At 37.8% G+C, this 19,124-nt stretch overlaps 1 protein-coding gene across 1 annotated transcript in view; it reads right to left on the bottom strand.

The window, feature by feature from the left end:
* Positions 1-19,124, bottom strand: part of prkcq (protein kinase C, theta) — a 63,373-nt gene that overhangs the window by 27,320 nt on the left and 16,929 nt on the right. The window contains exon 2 of the mRNA XM_062066395.1: positions 9,279-9,505. Within this exon, the coding sequence (XP_061922379.1) occupies positions 9,279-9,396 (118 nt within the window). The 5' untranslated portion in view covers positions 9,397-9,505. The remainder of the gene's footprint in view (positions 1-9,278; positions 9,506-19,124) is intronic.

The following is a 19,124-nucleotide window of genomic DNA, read 5'->3' as shown; positions in this document are numbered from 1 at the left end:
TCATATTGCCATCATAGTGCAGTCTACACTTATCTCTTATGTTTGACTGCCATCTACTGGTCACACTTATCATTACACCATGTAACAAATAAAATTGCTTCGAGGTTGGTAAGCAAAACTACAATTATTCCGTTACATTAGGCGCACCGGGTTATAAGGCGCACTGTCGAGTTTTACAGCAAACTACACATCAAATGAATAAAAATGACAATACATTTTACGTTGTTTACAGCATATTACTGTAAATTGAAAAAAACTACTGCAGTTTTTTGAGTTAAAATTCTATTGACTGAGCTGCCAGTTTTTGACTGTAAAATCTACGGTTGTAGTTTTTAACGGTGTATTGCTGGAAATGGAAAGACTGTACATTTGTTTTTACTAGAGATGCCCGATAATATCGGGCTGCCGATATTATCGGCCGATAAATGCTTTAAAATGTAATATCCGAAATTATCGGTGTCGGTTCGGAAATTATCGGTTTCAAAAAGTAAAATGTACGACTTTTTAAAACGCCGCTGTGTAGACGGACGTAGGGAGAAGTACAGAGCGCCAATAAACCTTAAAGGCACTGCCTTTGCGTGCCGGCCCAGTCACATAATATCTACGTCTTTTCACACACACACACATGTGAATGGAAGGCATACTTGGTCAACAGCCATACAGGTCACACTGAGGGTGACCGTATAAACAGCTTCAACACTGTTACAAATATGCGCCACGCTGTGAACCCACACCAAACAAGAATGACAAACACATTTCGGGAGAACATCCGCACCGTAACACAATATAAACACAACAGAAACAAATACCCAGAACCCCTTGCAGCACTAACTCTTCTGGGACGCTACAATATACACCCCCCGCTACCCCCTTACACCCCCCCCCCCCCCCCCAACTCAACTTGAGTTGATTTATTTTGGAAAACCTTGTTACATTGTTTAATGCATCCAGCGGGGCATCACAACAAAATTAGGCATAATAATGTGTTAATTCTACGACTGTATATATCGGTATCGGTTGATATCGGAATCGGTAATTAAGAGTTGGACAATATCGGAATATCACATATCGGCAAAAAAGCCATTATCGGACATCTCTAGTTTTTACGGTAGAAAAACTGGCAGCTAAGTTGCCAGAATAAAAAATAACTTGTACCGTATTTTTCGGACTATAAATCGCAGTTTTTTTCATAGTTTGGCCGGGGGTGCAACTTATACTCAGGAGCGACTTATGTGTGAAATTATTAACACATTAGCGTAAAATATCAAATAATATTATTTAGCTCATTCACGTAAGAGACTAGACGTATAAGATTTCATGGGATTTAGCGATTAGGAGTGACAGATTGTTTGGTAAACGTATAGCATGTTCTATATGTTATAGTTATTTGAATGACTCTTACCATAATATGTTACGTTAACATACCAGGCACGTTCTCAGTTGGTTATTTATGCCTCATATAACATACACTTATTCAGCCTGTTGTTCACTATTCTTTATTTATTTGAAATTGCCTTTCAAATGTCTATTCTTGGTGTTGGCTTTTATCAAATACATTTCCCCAAAAAATGCGACTTATACTCCAGTGCGACTTATATATGTGTTTTTTCCTTCTTTATTATGCATTTCGGCCGGTGCGACTTATACTCCGAAAAACACGGTACTGTTTTTCCATGAACAATATCATGTTGTAAAAACCAATGTCAATTTAACACAAACATTTTGGCAACTAAGCTGCCGGCTTTTTCCGTAAATTTTCCACTCACCGTAAAATGTTGTAAAAAAAAACAACCAAAAAAACCACTATATTTTACAGTACAATTTTGTAAATGTAAAGTTTTTACTGTAAAATCGACTTAGAACAATTTATATAACGTATTTTTCGGAGTATAAGTCGCTCCGGAGTATAAATCGCACCGGATGAAAATGCATAATAAAGAAGGAAAAAAACATACACTACCGTTCAAAAGTTTGGGGTCACATTGAAATGTCCTTATTTTTGAAGGAAAAGCACTGTACTTTTCAATGAAGATAACTTTAAACTAGTCTTAACTTTAAAGAAATACACTCTATACATTGCTAATGTGGTAAATGACTATTCTAGCTGCAAATGTCTGGTTTTTGGTGCAATATCTACATAGGTGTATAGAGGCCCATTTCCAGCAACTATCACTCCAGTGTTCTAATGGTACAATGTGTTTGCTCATTGGCTCAGAAGGCTAATTGATGATTAGAAAACCCTTGTGCAATCATGTTCACACATCTGAAAACAGTTTAGCTCGTTACAGAAGCTACAAAACTGACCTTCCTTTGAGCAGATTGAGTTTCTGGAGCATCACATTTGTGGGGTCAATTAAACGCTCAAAATGGCCAGAAAAAGAGAACTTTCATCTGAAACTCGACAGTCTATTCTTGTTCTTAGAAATGAAGGCTATTCCACAAAATTGTTTGGGTGACCCCAAACTTTTGAACGGTAGTGTATATATACATAAGTCGCACTGGAGTTTAAGTCACATTTTTTGGGTAAATTTATTTGATAAAAGCCAACACCAAGAATAGACATTTGAAAGGCAATTTCAAATAAATCAAGAATAGTGAACAACAGGCTGAATAAGTGTACTCTGAATGAGGCATAAATAACCAACTGAGAACGTGCCTGGTATGTTAACGTAACATATTATGGTAAGAGTCATTCAAATAACTATAACATATAGAACATGCTATACGTTTACCAAACAATCTGTCACTCCTAATCGCTAAATCCCATGAAATCTTATACGTCTAGCCTCTTACGTGAATGAGCTAAATAATATTATTTGATATTTTACGCTAATGTGTTAATAATTTCACACATAAGTCGCTCCTGAGTATAAGTCGCACCCTCGGCCAAACTATGAAAAAAACGGCGACTTATAGTCCGAAAAATACGGTAATTAAAAATGAAATCCAGAGGCATATTCATACATTATTCACTGTTACAAGCGGCCCTCTGATGGCAGCCATAACTGCCATGTGGCCCTCAATGAAAAAACACTTTGACATCCCTGTCATGGTGGGTTCCATACAGGTTGCCAAAACACGCCGTCTTAACCTTTGACCTTCTGCCCAATAGATCCGCGCGATGATCGGCTCTCATTGACATCTGCTCATTTGCCGGCGCGTAATAACATCACACAGATCCACTTGCATAACGACCACATGCCACGCCGCCACAATAAAACCCGCTAAGCTTTCTACTCCCAAAGTGGTCTTCGTCATCGGCTCATCGACTGTCCCCCGCCAGCTGCCATGTGTGCCAGAACGTCTGCTGACGACGCCTTTTAAGAGCGGGTGACGCGTCCGCGTGTCACTTCCTGCCTTTTTCTGTGAAAACGACCTCAAGACGAAATACTTTGAAAGATGTTTGACAACGTAACGCCAGAGACCTGCGCCTCGTTTATAAAGTGGAAGTTGACTCTCACTTTGACTGTAGGCTGGGATGTTTTTCAGTGAACATTAACAGATATTACACACACACACACACACACACACACACACACACACACACGCACGCATCGTTGCAGTGCAAAGAAAGAGGAAACTGACTTGACAGCATCAAAATTTAAATTTTTATTTTTTTTGTATTCTACTTCCTTCCACTGTAATAGGTACACAATTGATCCAAGGGGTGTCAAACTGAGGGCCATATCACAGTTAAGTTTGCCCTCAGAGGGCCACTTCTAACAGTGAATGATATTATTACACAATTGCCTATGCATTTGTTTTTTTATGTACAATGTAAAAAAAAAAAGTGTAGATTTTACGGTAAAAATGTTACCGTAAAATGTACAGTGTTTTTTTTTTCAGCATGTTACAGTACCACTGTTTATCACTGGCAGCTCAGCATTTTATGGTCAAAAAAACAGCGGTACTGTTATTTACATGTACAGAAACATGCTGTAAAACCACAGTAGATTTCACAAAGTCGCTGTAAAATCTATTTATAAAAATTTGATAATTTGAGGAATAACTTGCTTGGAAATCATAAGTCAAGCAGATAAAAAGTATTTATTTCTAGTTCAACAAAAGCATTGTTTGAATGTATATTTGTTACATTATAACAGGTCTGGGCAATGATTTTGACTCGTGGGGGCCAAATTTAGAGAAAAAATGTGTATGGGGGCCGGTAAATCCATCTATCTATCTATGTATACATATATATGTATATATAGATACATATACACACATATGTATACACACACACATATATACTGTATGTAAGTGAAAATTTGCTGTACAGTATGTGTGTTTGGGTCCTATTTTTAGGAACACTAATACAAAACCTCACAATAATGTCTGATTGAATGCTAATAACGTTATGACAGACTACTTATATATATATATATATATATATATATATATATATATATATATATATATATATATATATATATATATATATATATATATATATATATATATATCAGTGTTTCCCACACATTCATTTATTTGTGGCGGCCCGCCACGAAAGAATTACGTCCGCCACAAATAAAAAAAATAAAAAATATATTTCTATTTTTTTATTTTTTTTTGTCCTGTCCAGCTTCTCAGGCAAATCGTATAGTTGATGAAGATGCCCATATCGGCTGTTCAGATTTACTTTACAAAAGAGAAGTGTAGGATACTTCTCTTGTTGCCTTATTTGTATTTGACCACTACTGTTTTCTGTTTATTTGTTACTGACTGTGGCAGGACACCTCTGCCTCTGTTTCACTTTATGTTGCTGGTAAATATTATGGTTGTAGTAGTAGGCTAAAGTTAAATTATTTAGTATGCACTAATTAAAGGGGCAAAGCTCTAAGAGACATTTTAGCTTTTATATTTTCTAAGATATATTTTTTGTAAGAACCACAATTAATAAATATATTTCAGTGAATAAGTTATTGTTCAAATCTGTATATAAATATGTACATAAAGTGTTGTAATTATATTGTAAAGTGGATGGATGGATGGATGGATGGATGGATGGATGGATGCACGTTTAAAACAAAACTGTTATTATTAATTAGTAAGTATACATTTTTTGAGCCTTTTTAGAGAAAATCATATCATTGTAGTAAATTATGCAAATTACTCGATGATGTCATGGTGACCACGCCCATAGCCACGCCCCCATCGCCACAGGTATCTTGGCAGTTTATGGGAAACACTGTATATATATATATATATATATACACACACATGTATACACACACACACACACCCACACACACACACACACACACACACACACACACACACATACATGTAAGCTGTGAAAATGTATGTGTGTTTTGGTCCTATTTTTAGGAACACTAATACAAAACCTCACAATAATGTCTGAATGCTAAAAACGTTATGACAGACCACCTTAAAAAATGGAATGGAATTTTACATTTGTTTACCGAATGAGACAGCCAGAATGTACATGAAAATAAACAAATGTGGGATTTACAATATTAACTATGAAGGATAAAACACTGAATATTGACAACATATGAACGTCACACACCCCCTCTCCATCCACATATTTTACAATCAAGCGAAACGCAACAAAAATAGCGAAATATGAACGCGAAGGGTAAAAAAAAAAACACCTACAATCTGATGTATCTGATATATGACTAAGCTTTAGAACTTTGTTGCAAAAATATCTTTCCGCGTCTGTCCCTGACACCCACATTTCAGGCTGGCCACTGTGGAAACGCTCCCCACCCACACTGCTTGGTGCCTCGTCTGAGCTGCTGTGACTTACATTACCATAGTAACTAATTAGATTACCGTAGTAACTAATTAGATGACCATAGTAACTAGTATATCATGCAAAAGTGCATATTCCAACCGTTTAAATACTTAGTATAGTTGAAGACTTACGGACTTTAGAAAACATGACTGCACATCATAATGGCAGCTACACTTTCCATCTTAAACATCTAAAAACATTTTTTGGGAATGTCCGGCGGGCCAGATTGAAAACCTTAAGACTTAGACTTAGACAAACATTAATGATCCACAAGGGAAATTGTTCCACACAGTAGCTCAGTTACAATGATGGAAAGTGTAAGGATGGAAAGGACAATGCAGGTATAAATAGACTAAATATAGCGATATAAAATATAACATATATACCGTATTTTTCGGAGTATAAGTCGCTCCGGAGTATAAGTCGCACCGGCCGAAAATGCATAATAAAGAAGGAAAAAAACATACATAAGTCGCATTTTTTGGGGAAATTTATTTGATAAAAGCCAACACCAAGAATAGACATTTGAAAGGCAATTTATAATAAATAAAGAATAGTGAACAACAGGCTGAATAAGTGTACGTTATATGAGGCATAAATAACCAACTGAGAACGTGCCTGGTATGTTAACGTAAGATATTATGGTAAGAGTCATTCAAATAACTATAACATATAGAACATGCTATACGTTTACCAAACAATCTGTCTCTCCTAATGGCTAAATCCCATGAAATCTTATACGTCTAGTCTCTTACGTGAATGATATAAATAACATTATTTGATATTTTACGCTAATGTGTTAATAATTTCACACATAAGTCGCTCCTGAGTATAAGTCGCACCGCCGGCCAAACTATGAAAAAAACGGCGACTTATACTCCGAAAAATACGGTACATGTATTTTTTTTCTGTCGAAATGGATAAAAACTAATACATTTAGTAAGAAGATATAAAGTACTTTAATGACGCATATTATTTCCAGGCTTTCGAGGGCCAAATAAAATGACGTGGAGGGCCAGATCTGGCCCCCGGGCCATGAGTTTGACACCAGTGGAATAGACCAATTCTACGCCTATAAAGATACTTTTTTTTAATTTATAAATGGTTGATTTATATACACTGTAAAAAAAATCTAATTTTATGGTTAATTTACTCTAAATTTCTACTGTAATTTTTCATTTTTTTTAAATAGTTTATAAAAATGTAGAATCGAAGACATTATCTGTAAATAAACAATCTGCCTGTTATTTTAAGTAATATGCCAGTAATGACAAACTATGTATATTTCTATTTTTTTCACAGAAAAATACCAAATTAATTATACATAGCATTTTCTGTTTTCTTAAATTACTTTCAAATTCATGTAAAATTACAGTAATTATCTTTCATTAAATATGTAGCTTGTTATATAAAAGTCTATGTCCATACTAACAATCTAACACAGGGGTGTCAAACCCAAATACAGAGTGGGCCAAAATTGAAAACTGAACAAAGCCGCAGGCCAAGGTTGAACAAATTAACCTTTAACGTACTCTACGAGCTATCGTCACGTCCGCTTTTCATCCACTCTAACATCGTTCAGACCCAGTCACAAGATATGTGCGGCTTCTGTACGCACACACGAGCGAATGCAACGCATACTTCATCAACAGCGATACAGGTTACACTGAGGGTGCCAGTATAAAAAAAACTTTAACACTGTTACAAATATGCGCCACACTGTGAACCCACACCAAACAAGAATGACAAACACATTTCGGGAGAACATCCGCACCGTAACACAACATAAACACAACAGAACAAATACCCAGAATCCTTTGCAGCACTAACTCTTCCGGGACGCTACAATATACACCTCCGCTACCACCAACCCCCCCTTTTGGTCTCCCCTAGAGGGGGGTTACCCACATCTGCGGTCCTCTCCAAGGTTTCTCATAGTCATTCACATCGACGTCCCATTGGGGTGAGTTTTTCCTTGCCCGTATGTGGGCTCTGTACCGAGGATGTCAATGTGGCTTGTGCAGCCCTTTGAGACACTTGTGATTTAGGGCTATATAAATAAACATTGATTGATAAACATTGAATAAAGGTATTTTTCTGCAGAACTGTTTGCATCGTCACTTTATTAAAGGTGGTTGATCTTAACAATTCTGAAAAAATCTGTAAAATAATGCTATTTTTCTGCGGAACTGTTTGCATCGTCACTTTATTAAAGGTGGTTGATCTTAACAATTCAGAAAAAAATCTGTAAAATAATGGTATTTTTCTGTGGAACTGCCAGCATTGTCACTTCATTAAAAGGTGCTTGATCGTAATAATTTGGAAAATATCTGTAGAATAAAGGTATGTTTCTGCAGAACTGTTTGCATCGTCACTTTATTAAAGGTGGTTGATCTTAATAATTTAGTAAAAATCTGTTAAATTACGATATTTTTCCGCAAAACGTTTCATGAAAATTTCTGTAAATATAATGTTTTTGATCATTATTTGGTTTACAATATTTTACTTTAATTTTATGGTTTTCGTTTGGCAGCCGTAGCTGCCAGTAGATGACCGTTTTTTTTACAGCATTTTTCTTTACAGTGTAGGCCAATGTTTTTCAACCACTGTGCCGCGGCACACTAGTGTACCGTGAGATGCGGCTTAATTTGACGCAACACGAGGAACCTTACCTGGCCCGGACACGGAAAGGATTGACAGATTGATGGCTCTTTCTGGTGTGCCGTGGGAGATTATGTAATTTCACCTAATTGTGTTAAAAAAATATTTTTTTGCAAACCAGTAATTATAGTCTGCAAATGATGTGTTGTTGTTGACAGATCGCTGGACGACAGCAAAGACTTACAGCGTGTGGAGCCGCAGACGGCGTCCACAAAGTACATCCGTACATGACATGACAATGAACATCAAAATAGGAGCGCAAGACAAGAACAAAAACACCAAAAAAACTCCAAATAAGTCACGGCGTGATGTGACAGGTCATGACAGTACACCTACTTTGAGACAAGAGCTATAGTGAAGCATGGTTGGTTATGGTTTGAATATCCAACAATTGCGAGAATAACTTTTTATTGTCAATATTGGCTGCTGAGTTTAATTTTTTTAATGTTTTCTGCTCGTGGTGTGCCTCGAAATTTTTTAAATGAAAAAAATGTGCCTTGGCTCAGAAAAGGTTGAAAAACACTGGTGTAGGCTAGTAAGGTAAAGTTTTGTACCTGACACGTTTCGGCTATCTTGCTTCTGCAGCCTTCATATATATAAATCAACCATTTATAAATACACATTAGTAGGCTAAATGAACCTCTTCAATATAAAGATACTTTAATGGCGTGCAAACTATGACCACAACAATAAAAACAGTGCCAACCGATCACGAAGCACAGACCAAGACTTGATGGAAATCCTCCATAAAGTACTTTCTATACTTCACAGACTAACAATACGTGTACAAATACATGGAACGACGTATGACAATGAAGAAGAACTAAGCAGGCGACGTACAGTAACAACTGCCCACCTGTATCGACGGCCTCCTTCATGTAGACGGCACAGTACGGGTTGAGGACCTCCTCGTGGTACGCCAGGCCCGGGTCGATCTCAAAGTTGGAGAAGCCGATGCGCAGGAAGGGCGACATGTTGCCGCTGTCAGCACCAAGATGAGATGTGAGGACCTCAACCACCTTTTCCTCTGCCAGAGTAGGGCTGCGGCGGGGGCGGGGGCGGGGCGGGGCCGGGGGGGTGGACCTGCGAGAGGAAGATGAGAAAGGAGGTGTGACATCAGAGATGACGCCGCCAGCACACCAGCTTCCCTCTCCGACACGAGCAGGCGGAGAGCTCCTCTTAAAGTCTGTGAGAATCAGAACTGGCGGCAGGACCTTCAAACACCATCTGTCCGCGCAGAATCAGCCTTTTCTTTGTGTACGACACAGAAATAAACTTCCACCGTGAGCAGACAAGGGCAACGGCTTTCACTTTGTGGCAGTCCATGTGATATTTGAGTCGTGTGTGTGTGTGTGTGATGTGTGTGTGTGGGTGTGTGTGGTGGCTATTAATACAGCTGAAATCCTAAACGTAGATCAGGAACAGTGCTAAAGACATATGTATATAAGTCCTTCCCTCTTTTGCAGCTACAGCACGGGCCAAAAGTTTGGACACACCTTCTCATTCGATGTGTTGTCTTTATTTTCATGACTACTCACATTGTAGACCAGACCTGGGCAAACTAAGGCCCGGGGGCCACATGCGGCCCGTTGAGCTTTTCAATCTGGCCCGCCAGACATTCCCAAATCATTTTTTTTAGATCTTTAAGAAGGAAAGTGTAGCTGCCATTATGATGCGCAGTCATGTTTTCTAATGACCGTAAGTCTTCAACTATACCAGGGGTCGGCAACCAGAATGTTGAAAGAGCCATATTGGACCAAAAATACAAAAACAAATCTGTCTGGAGCCGCAAAAAATTAAAAGCCATATTACATACAGATAGTGTGTCATGAGATATAAATTGAATTAAGATGACTTAAAGGAAACCAAATGACCTCAAATATAGCTACAAATGAGGCATAATGATGCAATATGTACATATAGCTAGCCTAAATAGCATGTTAGCATCGATTAGCTAGCATTAATGCAGTGACCAAATATGTCTGAATAGCACTCCACACAAGTCAATAACATCAACAAAACTCACCTTTGTGCCTTCACGCACAACGTTAACAGTGTGGTGGACAAAATGAGACAGAAAAAGAAGTGGCATAAAACACGTCCTAGAAAGTCGGAGAAAGTTATACATTTAAACAAGCTGCGGTGAGTTCAAGGACCGCCAAAATTAGTCGGACAAAACGGCGCTCGCCAAATACTCGAATCAGTGAGGCATGTTTAATATAAACAGTGTGCTTTATAACAATTAGGGAGGTTTGTGTGATGTTTGTCCTCCTACAGAAACCATATTAAAACAAAAAATATATATTTTTTCCCCTCATCTTTTTCCATTTTTCATACATTTTTGAAAAAGCTCTAGAGAGCCACTAGGGCGGCGCTAAAGAGCCGCATGCGGCTCTAGAGCTGCGGGTTGCCGACCCCTGAACTATACAAAGTAGGCGCACACCAGGGGACACCGCCATCCCACCACTTCAGGTGGGATGGAACAATCCATATAACACGTCACAGATGACGTCACACTAACATCACGTGACACCTCTGAGGAAGGCTGCAGAAGCAAGATAGCCGAAACTTGTCAGGTACAAAACTTTACCTTACTAGCCTATGTACCAGACCTGGGCAAATTAAGGCCCGGGGGCCACATGCGGCCCATTAAGCTTTTCAATCTGGCCCGCCGGACATTCCCAAATAATTTTTTTAGATCTTTAAGATGGAAAATGTAGCTGCCATTATGATGTGCAGTGATGTTTTCTAATGACTGTAAGTCTTGAATTATACTAAGTATTTCAATGGTCGGAATCTGCGCTTTTGGGTGATATACCAGTTACTATGGTAATCTAATTAGTTACTATGGTCATCTAATTAGTTACCATGGTAATCTACGTCACAGCAGCTCAGACGAGGCACCAAGCAGTGTGGGCGGGAAGCGTTTCCACAGACACGGAAGGAGATTTTCACAACAAAGTTCTGAAGCTTAGTGATGTATCAGATTGTAGGTGGGTTTATTTTTTACCCTTTGCGTTCATATTTCACTGTTTGTTGCATTTTTGTTGCGTTTCACTTGATTGTAAAATATGTCGATCGAAAGGGGGTGTGACATTCATATTTTGTCAATATTCAGTGTTTTATCTTTCATAGAAATTTTTAAAATTCCATTACGTGTTTTAAGGCGGTCTGTCATAACATTTTTAGCATTCAATCAGACATTATTGTGAGGTTTTGTATTAGTGTTCCTAAAAATAGATAAACCGGCCCCCAGACACATTTCTTTCTCTAAATGTGGCCCCCGAGTCAAAATAATTGCCCAGGCCTGCTATATACACTACCGTTCAAAAGTTTGGGGTCACCCAAACAATTTTGTGGAATAGCCTTCATTTCTAAGAACAAGAATAGACTGTCGAGTTTCAGATGAAAATTCTCTTTTTCTGGCCATTTTGAGCGTTTAATTGACCCCACAAATGTGATGCTCCAGAAACTCAATCTGCTCAAAGGAAGGTCAGTTTTGTAGCTTCTGTAACGAGCTAAACTGTTTTCAGATGTGTGAACATGATTGCACAAGGGTTTTCTAATCATCAATTAGCCTTCTGAGCCAATGAGCAAACACATTGTACCATTAGAACACTGGAGGGATAGTTGCTGGAAATGGGCCTCGATACACCTATGTAGATATTGCACCAAAAACCAGACATTTGCAGCTAGAATAGTAATTTACCACATTAGCAATGTATAGAGTGTATTTCTTTAAAGTTAAGACTAGTTTAAAGTTATCTTCATTGAAAAGTACAGTGCTTTTCCTTCAAAAATAAGGACATTTCAATGTGACCCCAAACTTTTGAACGGTAGTGTAAATCAACCGTTTATAAATATACAAAGTAGAGATGTCCGATAATGGCTTTTTTGCCGATATCCGATATTGTCCAACTCTTAATTACAGATTCCGATATCAACCGATACTGATATATACAGTCGTGGAATTAACACATTATTATGCCTAATTTTGTTGTGATGGCCCGCTGGATGCATTAAACAATGTAACAAGGTTTTCCAAAATAAATCAACTCAAGTTATGGAAAAAAAAACGCCAACATGGCACTGCCATATTTATTATTGAAGTCACAAAGTGCATCATTTTTTTTTAACATGCCTCAAAACAGCAGCTTGGAATTTGGGACATGCTCTGTTTGGGGTGGGGGGGCTAGCGGGGGGTGTATATTGTAGCGTCCCGGAAGAGTTAATGCTGCAAGGGGTTCTGGGTATTTGTTCTGTTGTGTTTATGTTGTGTTACGGTGCGGATGTTCTCCCGAAATGTGTTTGTCATTCTTGTTTGGTGTGGGTTCACAGTGTGGCGCATATTTGTAACAGTGTTGAAGTTGTTTATACGGGCACCCTCAGTGTGACCTGTATGGCTGTTGACCAAGTATGCCTTGCATTCACTTGTGTTTGTGTGAAAAGCAGTAGATATTATGTGACTGGGCCGGCACGCAAAGGCAGTGCCTTTAAGGTTTATTGGCGCTCTGTACTTCTCCCTACGTCCGTGTACACAGCGGCGTTTTAAAAAGTCATATAATAATAATTTCCGACATCACATTTTAAAGCATATATCGGTCGATAATATCGGCAGTCCGATATTATCGGACATCCCTAACCCAAAGTATTTCAATGGTTGGAATTTGCGCTATAGTATGATATACTAGTTACTATGGTAATCTAATTAGTTACTATGGTAATATAATTGGTTAGTATGGTAATCTAGTTAGTATGGTCATCTAATTAGTTACTATGGTAATCTAAGTCACAGCAGCTCAGACGAGGCACCAAGCAGAGTGTTTCCAGAGCGTCAGCCTGAAATGTGGGTGTCAGGGACAGACGCGGAAGGAGATTTTTACAACAAAGTTCTAAAGCTTAGTGATATATCAGATATATCAGATTGTAGGTGGGGTTTTTTTTTTACCTTCTGCGTTCATATTTCGTTGTTTGTTGCATTTTTGTTGCGTTTCGCTTGATTGTAAAATATGTCGATCGAGACGTTCATATGTTGTCAATATTCAGTGTTTTATCGTTCATAGTTAATATTGCAAATCCCACATTCTTTATTTTCATGTACATTCTGGGTGTCTCATTCAGTAAAAATATGTAAAGTTCCATTCTGTTTTTTAAGGCGCTGTCATAACGGTTTGAGCATTCAATCAATTATTGTGAGTTTTCTATTAGTGCTAAAAATCAGATATACCGGCCCCCAAACACATTTTTTTTCTCTAAATGTGGCCCCCTGAGGCAAAATAATTGCCCAGGCCTGGTGTAGATTGTCACTGAAGGCATTAAAACGATGAATGAACACATGTGGAGTTATGTACTTAACAAAAAAAGGTGAAATAACTGAAAACATGATTTATATTCTAGTTTCTTCAAAATAGCCACCGTTTGCTCTGATTACTGCTTTGCACACTCTTGGCATTCTCTCCATGAGCTTCAAGACTGTTGGAAAACCATTTCAGGTGACTACCTCTTATAGCTCATGGAGAGAATGCCAAGAGTGTGCAACGCAGTAATCAGAGCAAAGGGTGACTATTTTGAAGAAAATACAATATACAACTGTTAGAATAATTATGTATATATTATCAAACAACTCTTATGCTTAAGGGCTGTTGCTATAGTTATTATCAATTGTGCTGAAATTGTATTTTTCTTTGTCTGTGCAAAGCTGGCAATCCAAAAGATTGCAAGCCAGTCTCGTATCAGTGTTTGTTTCCAGAATCGGCCTGCTGACTGCCAAAGCCGAACATCGAGTACCGTGGCACAGACAGAGCAGAGACAAGGCGATATCACGACTGTCAGCACATTTGCATTGTTGTATAATCATATATTGTGTCCAACTGGAGCTGTCGAGATTACCCCCCTTCCCTCAGCGACAGCTTCAGTGATGTAACCAGGGACCTCCCAAATAAATAGAGGAAGCACGTGGGCTGGACTTTTAGAACGTAGTTTGGATCTGTAACTAGAATACAGCCCAAAACATGTCTCTCCTCATTGAGCCAAATTGAACTCTGTCTCTGCATGATTCCTTGCTTCTTGTCTGTTTAATAAATGTCATCAGTGTTTGAACCTGAAAAAAACCTGTTTTCAGTTATTTCACCTTTTTTTGTTAAGTACATAACTCCACATGTGTTCATTCATAGTTTTGATGCCTTCAGTGACAATCTACAATGTAAATAGTCATGAAAATAAAGAAAAGGCATTGAATGAGAAGGTGTGTCCAAACTTTTGACTTGTACTGTATATAATCTAACAGACCTTTGACAGGATTTTGGAATGTGTTCTAGTTCTTCCACACCAATCTAACCCAAGTATGCCTTCGTCCCAAAATCTGGAAGCATACGCATTTCCTCAGAATGTCTCGTTAAATAAAGAAAAAACTGTAGAAATTAGGGTTGTTTATGCTTTTTCCAGCAAAGGCCGGGTTGATAAAAAAGAAAGGATGGAGGACTTTGATACATTTTGTACATTAAAGATGCAACAAACAATCCAATGTACAGGTCATTACACAAGGGATGTAAATCTTCCAGCAACTCACAATTTTGATGGGGTGTCGATTCAATTCAGAATCGATTCTCGTTTCAAACAATTTTCACACATCTTTTGGTAAAAAACTTTTTCAAAAAAGATTACGGGTTACAAAAGCTCCTCTTCATAGTAAACTCTCAAATGGGCTAAAAATGTACTTTTAAAAATGTATTCTTTGCCCGTATGTGGGCTCTGTACCGAGGATGTCGTTGTGGCTTGTGCAGCCCTTTGAGACACTTGTGATTTAGGGCTATATAAATAAACATTGATTGATTGATTGATTGATTGAAAAAAATAGATTTTTTAAATAGATTTTTTAAAAGGATGAATCTATTTAAAATAGGAATAGATAGAAGATTGTGAACAAATGTGAATCTTTTTTTTTTTTTTGGCATATAATACATATAATATATAGTATGCTAAACTGTCTGTACCAGAGGTGTTAGATCTGGCCCGCAACATCATTTTATCTGGCACGCAAACACCTGCAAATGATATATGTCAATAAAGTACTTCATATTTTCTCACTAAATGTAATGACATTTTTTCATTTTGACAGAAACATTTTATGCACTGCTTGAAATTGCATGCCTTTTAAACTTTAATAGAATCCGTTATTGCAACAAATATTACAGTATATCATCATACTTTCCAAACTGTTTTTGTCTAAATAAAAATAAATACTTAAATATCTACTTGACTTATGATTTTACAGCAAACTACCTATCAAATTAATAAAAATGACAATCAATTATATGGTGTTCTTTACAGCATATTACTGTAATTAAAAAAAAACACAAAAAAAATGTGCGTTAAAATTCTGTTGACTGAACTGCTATATTGTTACTGTAAAGTCTAGTTTTTAACGGTGTATTACTGTAGATAGAAAGACGGTAATTTTGTTTTTACGGTAGAAAAACTGGCAGCTAAGTTGCCAGAATAACAACAATATCATGTTGTAAAAACCAATGTCAATTTACCACAAAAAAACACTATATTTTACAGTAAAATGTTGTAAATGTAAAGTCTACTTAAAACAATTGATATAATTAATAATGAAATCCAGAGGCAAATTCATGCATTCATTCATTCATACACTGTTATAAGCGGCCCTCTGATGGCAGCCACAACTGCCATGTGGCCCTCAATGAAAAGCAGTTTGACATCCCTGGTATATACAAAACATCTTAGCTTTGTATCATAGCTGACAAAGCTAATTAGCGTTGTCAGGTTCAAACACTGATGACATCTATTAAACAAGACAAGAAGCAAGGAATTAAACAGATAGCGTTCAATTTAGCTCAATTGAGGAGAAACGCGTAGACACTGTGTCGTCCCACGCTCTGACGAAAGATTGTACGCCTCCGGAATTAAACAGATAGTATTCAATTTAGCTCAATTGAGGAGAAACGCGTAGACACTGTGTCGTCCCACGCTCTGACGAAAGATTGTACGCCTCCTCTTTTATTTGGACTTTCCCCGATTACATGGCGACAGCTGTTTCTAAAGGAAGGGGGTCGTAAACAGCCGCTGCCTTTGGTTACAAAACAGTTCAAAGAAAAGGTCGTAAAACAGTTCAAAGAAAAGGTGCCTGGAGTGAGGTCAGGCCCTGCCTCCTCTCCGCTTTGTAGATCTCGGGTCAAGACAAAATCTTCCCGTGGATTACAATACATCAAAGAAACCGACACCTTCATGTTGCTTCCCATCCTACACAGTGGCGTTTTACAAGCCTTTTTGCTTGGTAGGATCAAAGACAGCTTATGTCTGCTCGCCGGGAACTCATTGAAACACAAAGTTTTGTGATAACTTAGATACAATTATTCTGACAAGCGTCTTTATAAATTATTCATTAATAATCATTGTTTTTTATTTTTTACACACCAAGGCCCAATGCAAAAAGTATTCTGTAAATATGTTGTTCTTGATATGCAATGACGATAAATAAGCCTATTCTCCAACCCCCAAGCCGCACTTTGAACAGCCCTGCTGCACTGAAATTATGCAGTAATATTTCCCCCGATGATTTAATGTAGTTGTTTAGTTGTTGGTTTTAATGTAGCGCTTCCTGCAGAGTTTCATAAGAGCAATGGTAAAAGGGAAGTGGAGAGCTGTGACTGTTAAGGTGTAAATCATGTCTAATGTCGGTAACCATATGGCAGCCAGGAAGTGGACCCAATTACAAAATGTGATTGTCAAATCAACGCAGAACCCGACATGTCGACAAAAAAACCTGCTGGGAGGACTCGTCAACGTTGCAGGACAACGTGGATCCAACGCTAGATATCAACGTTGTCTCAATTTACAAATACTATTTAGCAATGTTGTTTCAGTGTTCGACGCGAAAGGACAAATGAAGAATTGTATTTTTAATTGAATTAGGGGACGGCGTGGCGCGGTTGGGAGAGTGGCCGTGCCAGCAACCTGAGGGTTCCTGGTTCAATCCCCACCTTCTACCAACCTCGTCACGTCCGTTGCGTCTTTGAGCGAGACACTTCACCCTTGCTCCTGATGGGTCGTGGTTAGGGCCTTGCAGTGTGTGAATGGGTGAATGTGGAAATAGTGTCAAAGCGCTTTGAGTACCTTGAAGGTAGAAAAGCGCTATACAATCATAACACATTTACCATTTACCATGGAGGTTTATTTGTGTATTTATTACGAAAGCTTTCGTTTAACCTGAATTTACGTACCTTAGAGCTGGGCAAATATTCTGACTCGGGGGCCACATTGAGAGAAAAAATGTGTCTGGGGAGGCCAATGTGTACCGTATTTTTCGGGGGTGCGACTTATACTCAGGAGCGACTTATGTGTGAAATGATTAACACATTAGCGTAAAATTTCAAATAATATTATTTAGCTCATTCACGTAAGAGACTAGACGTATAAGATTTCATGGGATTTAGCCATTAGGAGTGACCGATTTTTTGGTAAACGTATAGCATGTTCTATATGTTATAGTTATTTGAATGACTCTTACCATAATATGTTACGTTAACATACCAGGCACGTTCTCAGTTGGTTATTTATGCCTCATATAACGTACACTTATTCAGCCTGTTGTTCACTATTCTTTATTTTAAATTGCCTTTCAAATGTCTATTCTTGGTGTTGGCTTTTATCAAATAAATTTCCCCAAAAAAATGCGACTTATACTCCAGTGCGACTTATATATGTATGTTTTTTTCCTTCTTTATTATGCATTTCCGGCCGGTGCGGCTTATACTCCAGAGCGACTTATAGTCCGAAAAATACGGTAATAGGAGACGAACAGGCCAACGAACCCCCACATATGTTATACCCTACAGTCATTTAACCTGGTATGTGACACTTGTTAACTGTTAGCATGCCAACATTAAAGTGCTAAGTTTTTCATCTAATTTTACACTTTTTTCATTAATTCTCCAGCCATACACCTTAGAGTCATACAACTTGGTATGAGACACAAGCTAACTGTTAGCATGCTAACGTTAGCTTGCTAACATGCAAACATTAGCATGCTATCTTTTTGGGCTAGTTTTGCAACCGTTTACACCAGAGTCATGTAAGTTGGTATGACATTTGTTAAATGATAGCATGCAAAGTTTTTCATCTAATTTTAAACTTTTTTTTCTTTAATTCTCCAGCCATACACCTTAGAGTCATATAACTTGGTATGAGACACAAGCTAACCGTTAGCATGCTAACATGCTGACATTAGCATGCTAACATGCTGACATTAGCATGCTAACTTTTTGGGCTAGTTTTGCAACCGTTTACACCAGAGTCATATAAGTTGGCATGACATTTGTTAACTGTTAGCATGCAAATGATAGCATGCTAAGTTTTTCATCTAATTTTACACTTTTTTCTTTAATTCTCCAGCCATAAACCTTAGAGTCATATAACTTGGTATGAGACACAAGCTAACTGTTGGCATGCTAACATTAGCATGCTAACTTTATGGGCTAGTTTTGCAACAGTTTACACCAGAGTCTTATAACTTGGTATGTGTCAGCAAGCTAACTTAAGCATGCTAAGTTTTTCATCTAATTGTACACTTTCTTTATTTTGGCAGCCATACACTTTTGAGTCATATAACTTGGTATATGAAACATGCTAACTGTTATCATGCTAACGTTTGCACACATGCTAAATGTTAGCATTTTAA

The sequence above is a fragment of the Entelurus aequoreus genome, linkage group LG12 (genome assembly GCF_033978785.1).
Source record: "Entelurus aequoreus isolate RoL-2023_Sb linkage group LG12, RoL_Eaeq_v1.1, whole genome shotgun sequence".
In the NCBI taxonomy this organism is placed as follows: Eukaryota; Metazoa; Chordata; class Actinopteri; order Syngnathiformes; family Syngnathidae; genus Entelurus; species Entelurus aequoreus.
Note: the sequence above shows the minus strand (reverse complement) of the source record. Positions and strands in the feature narration are given on the sequence as shown.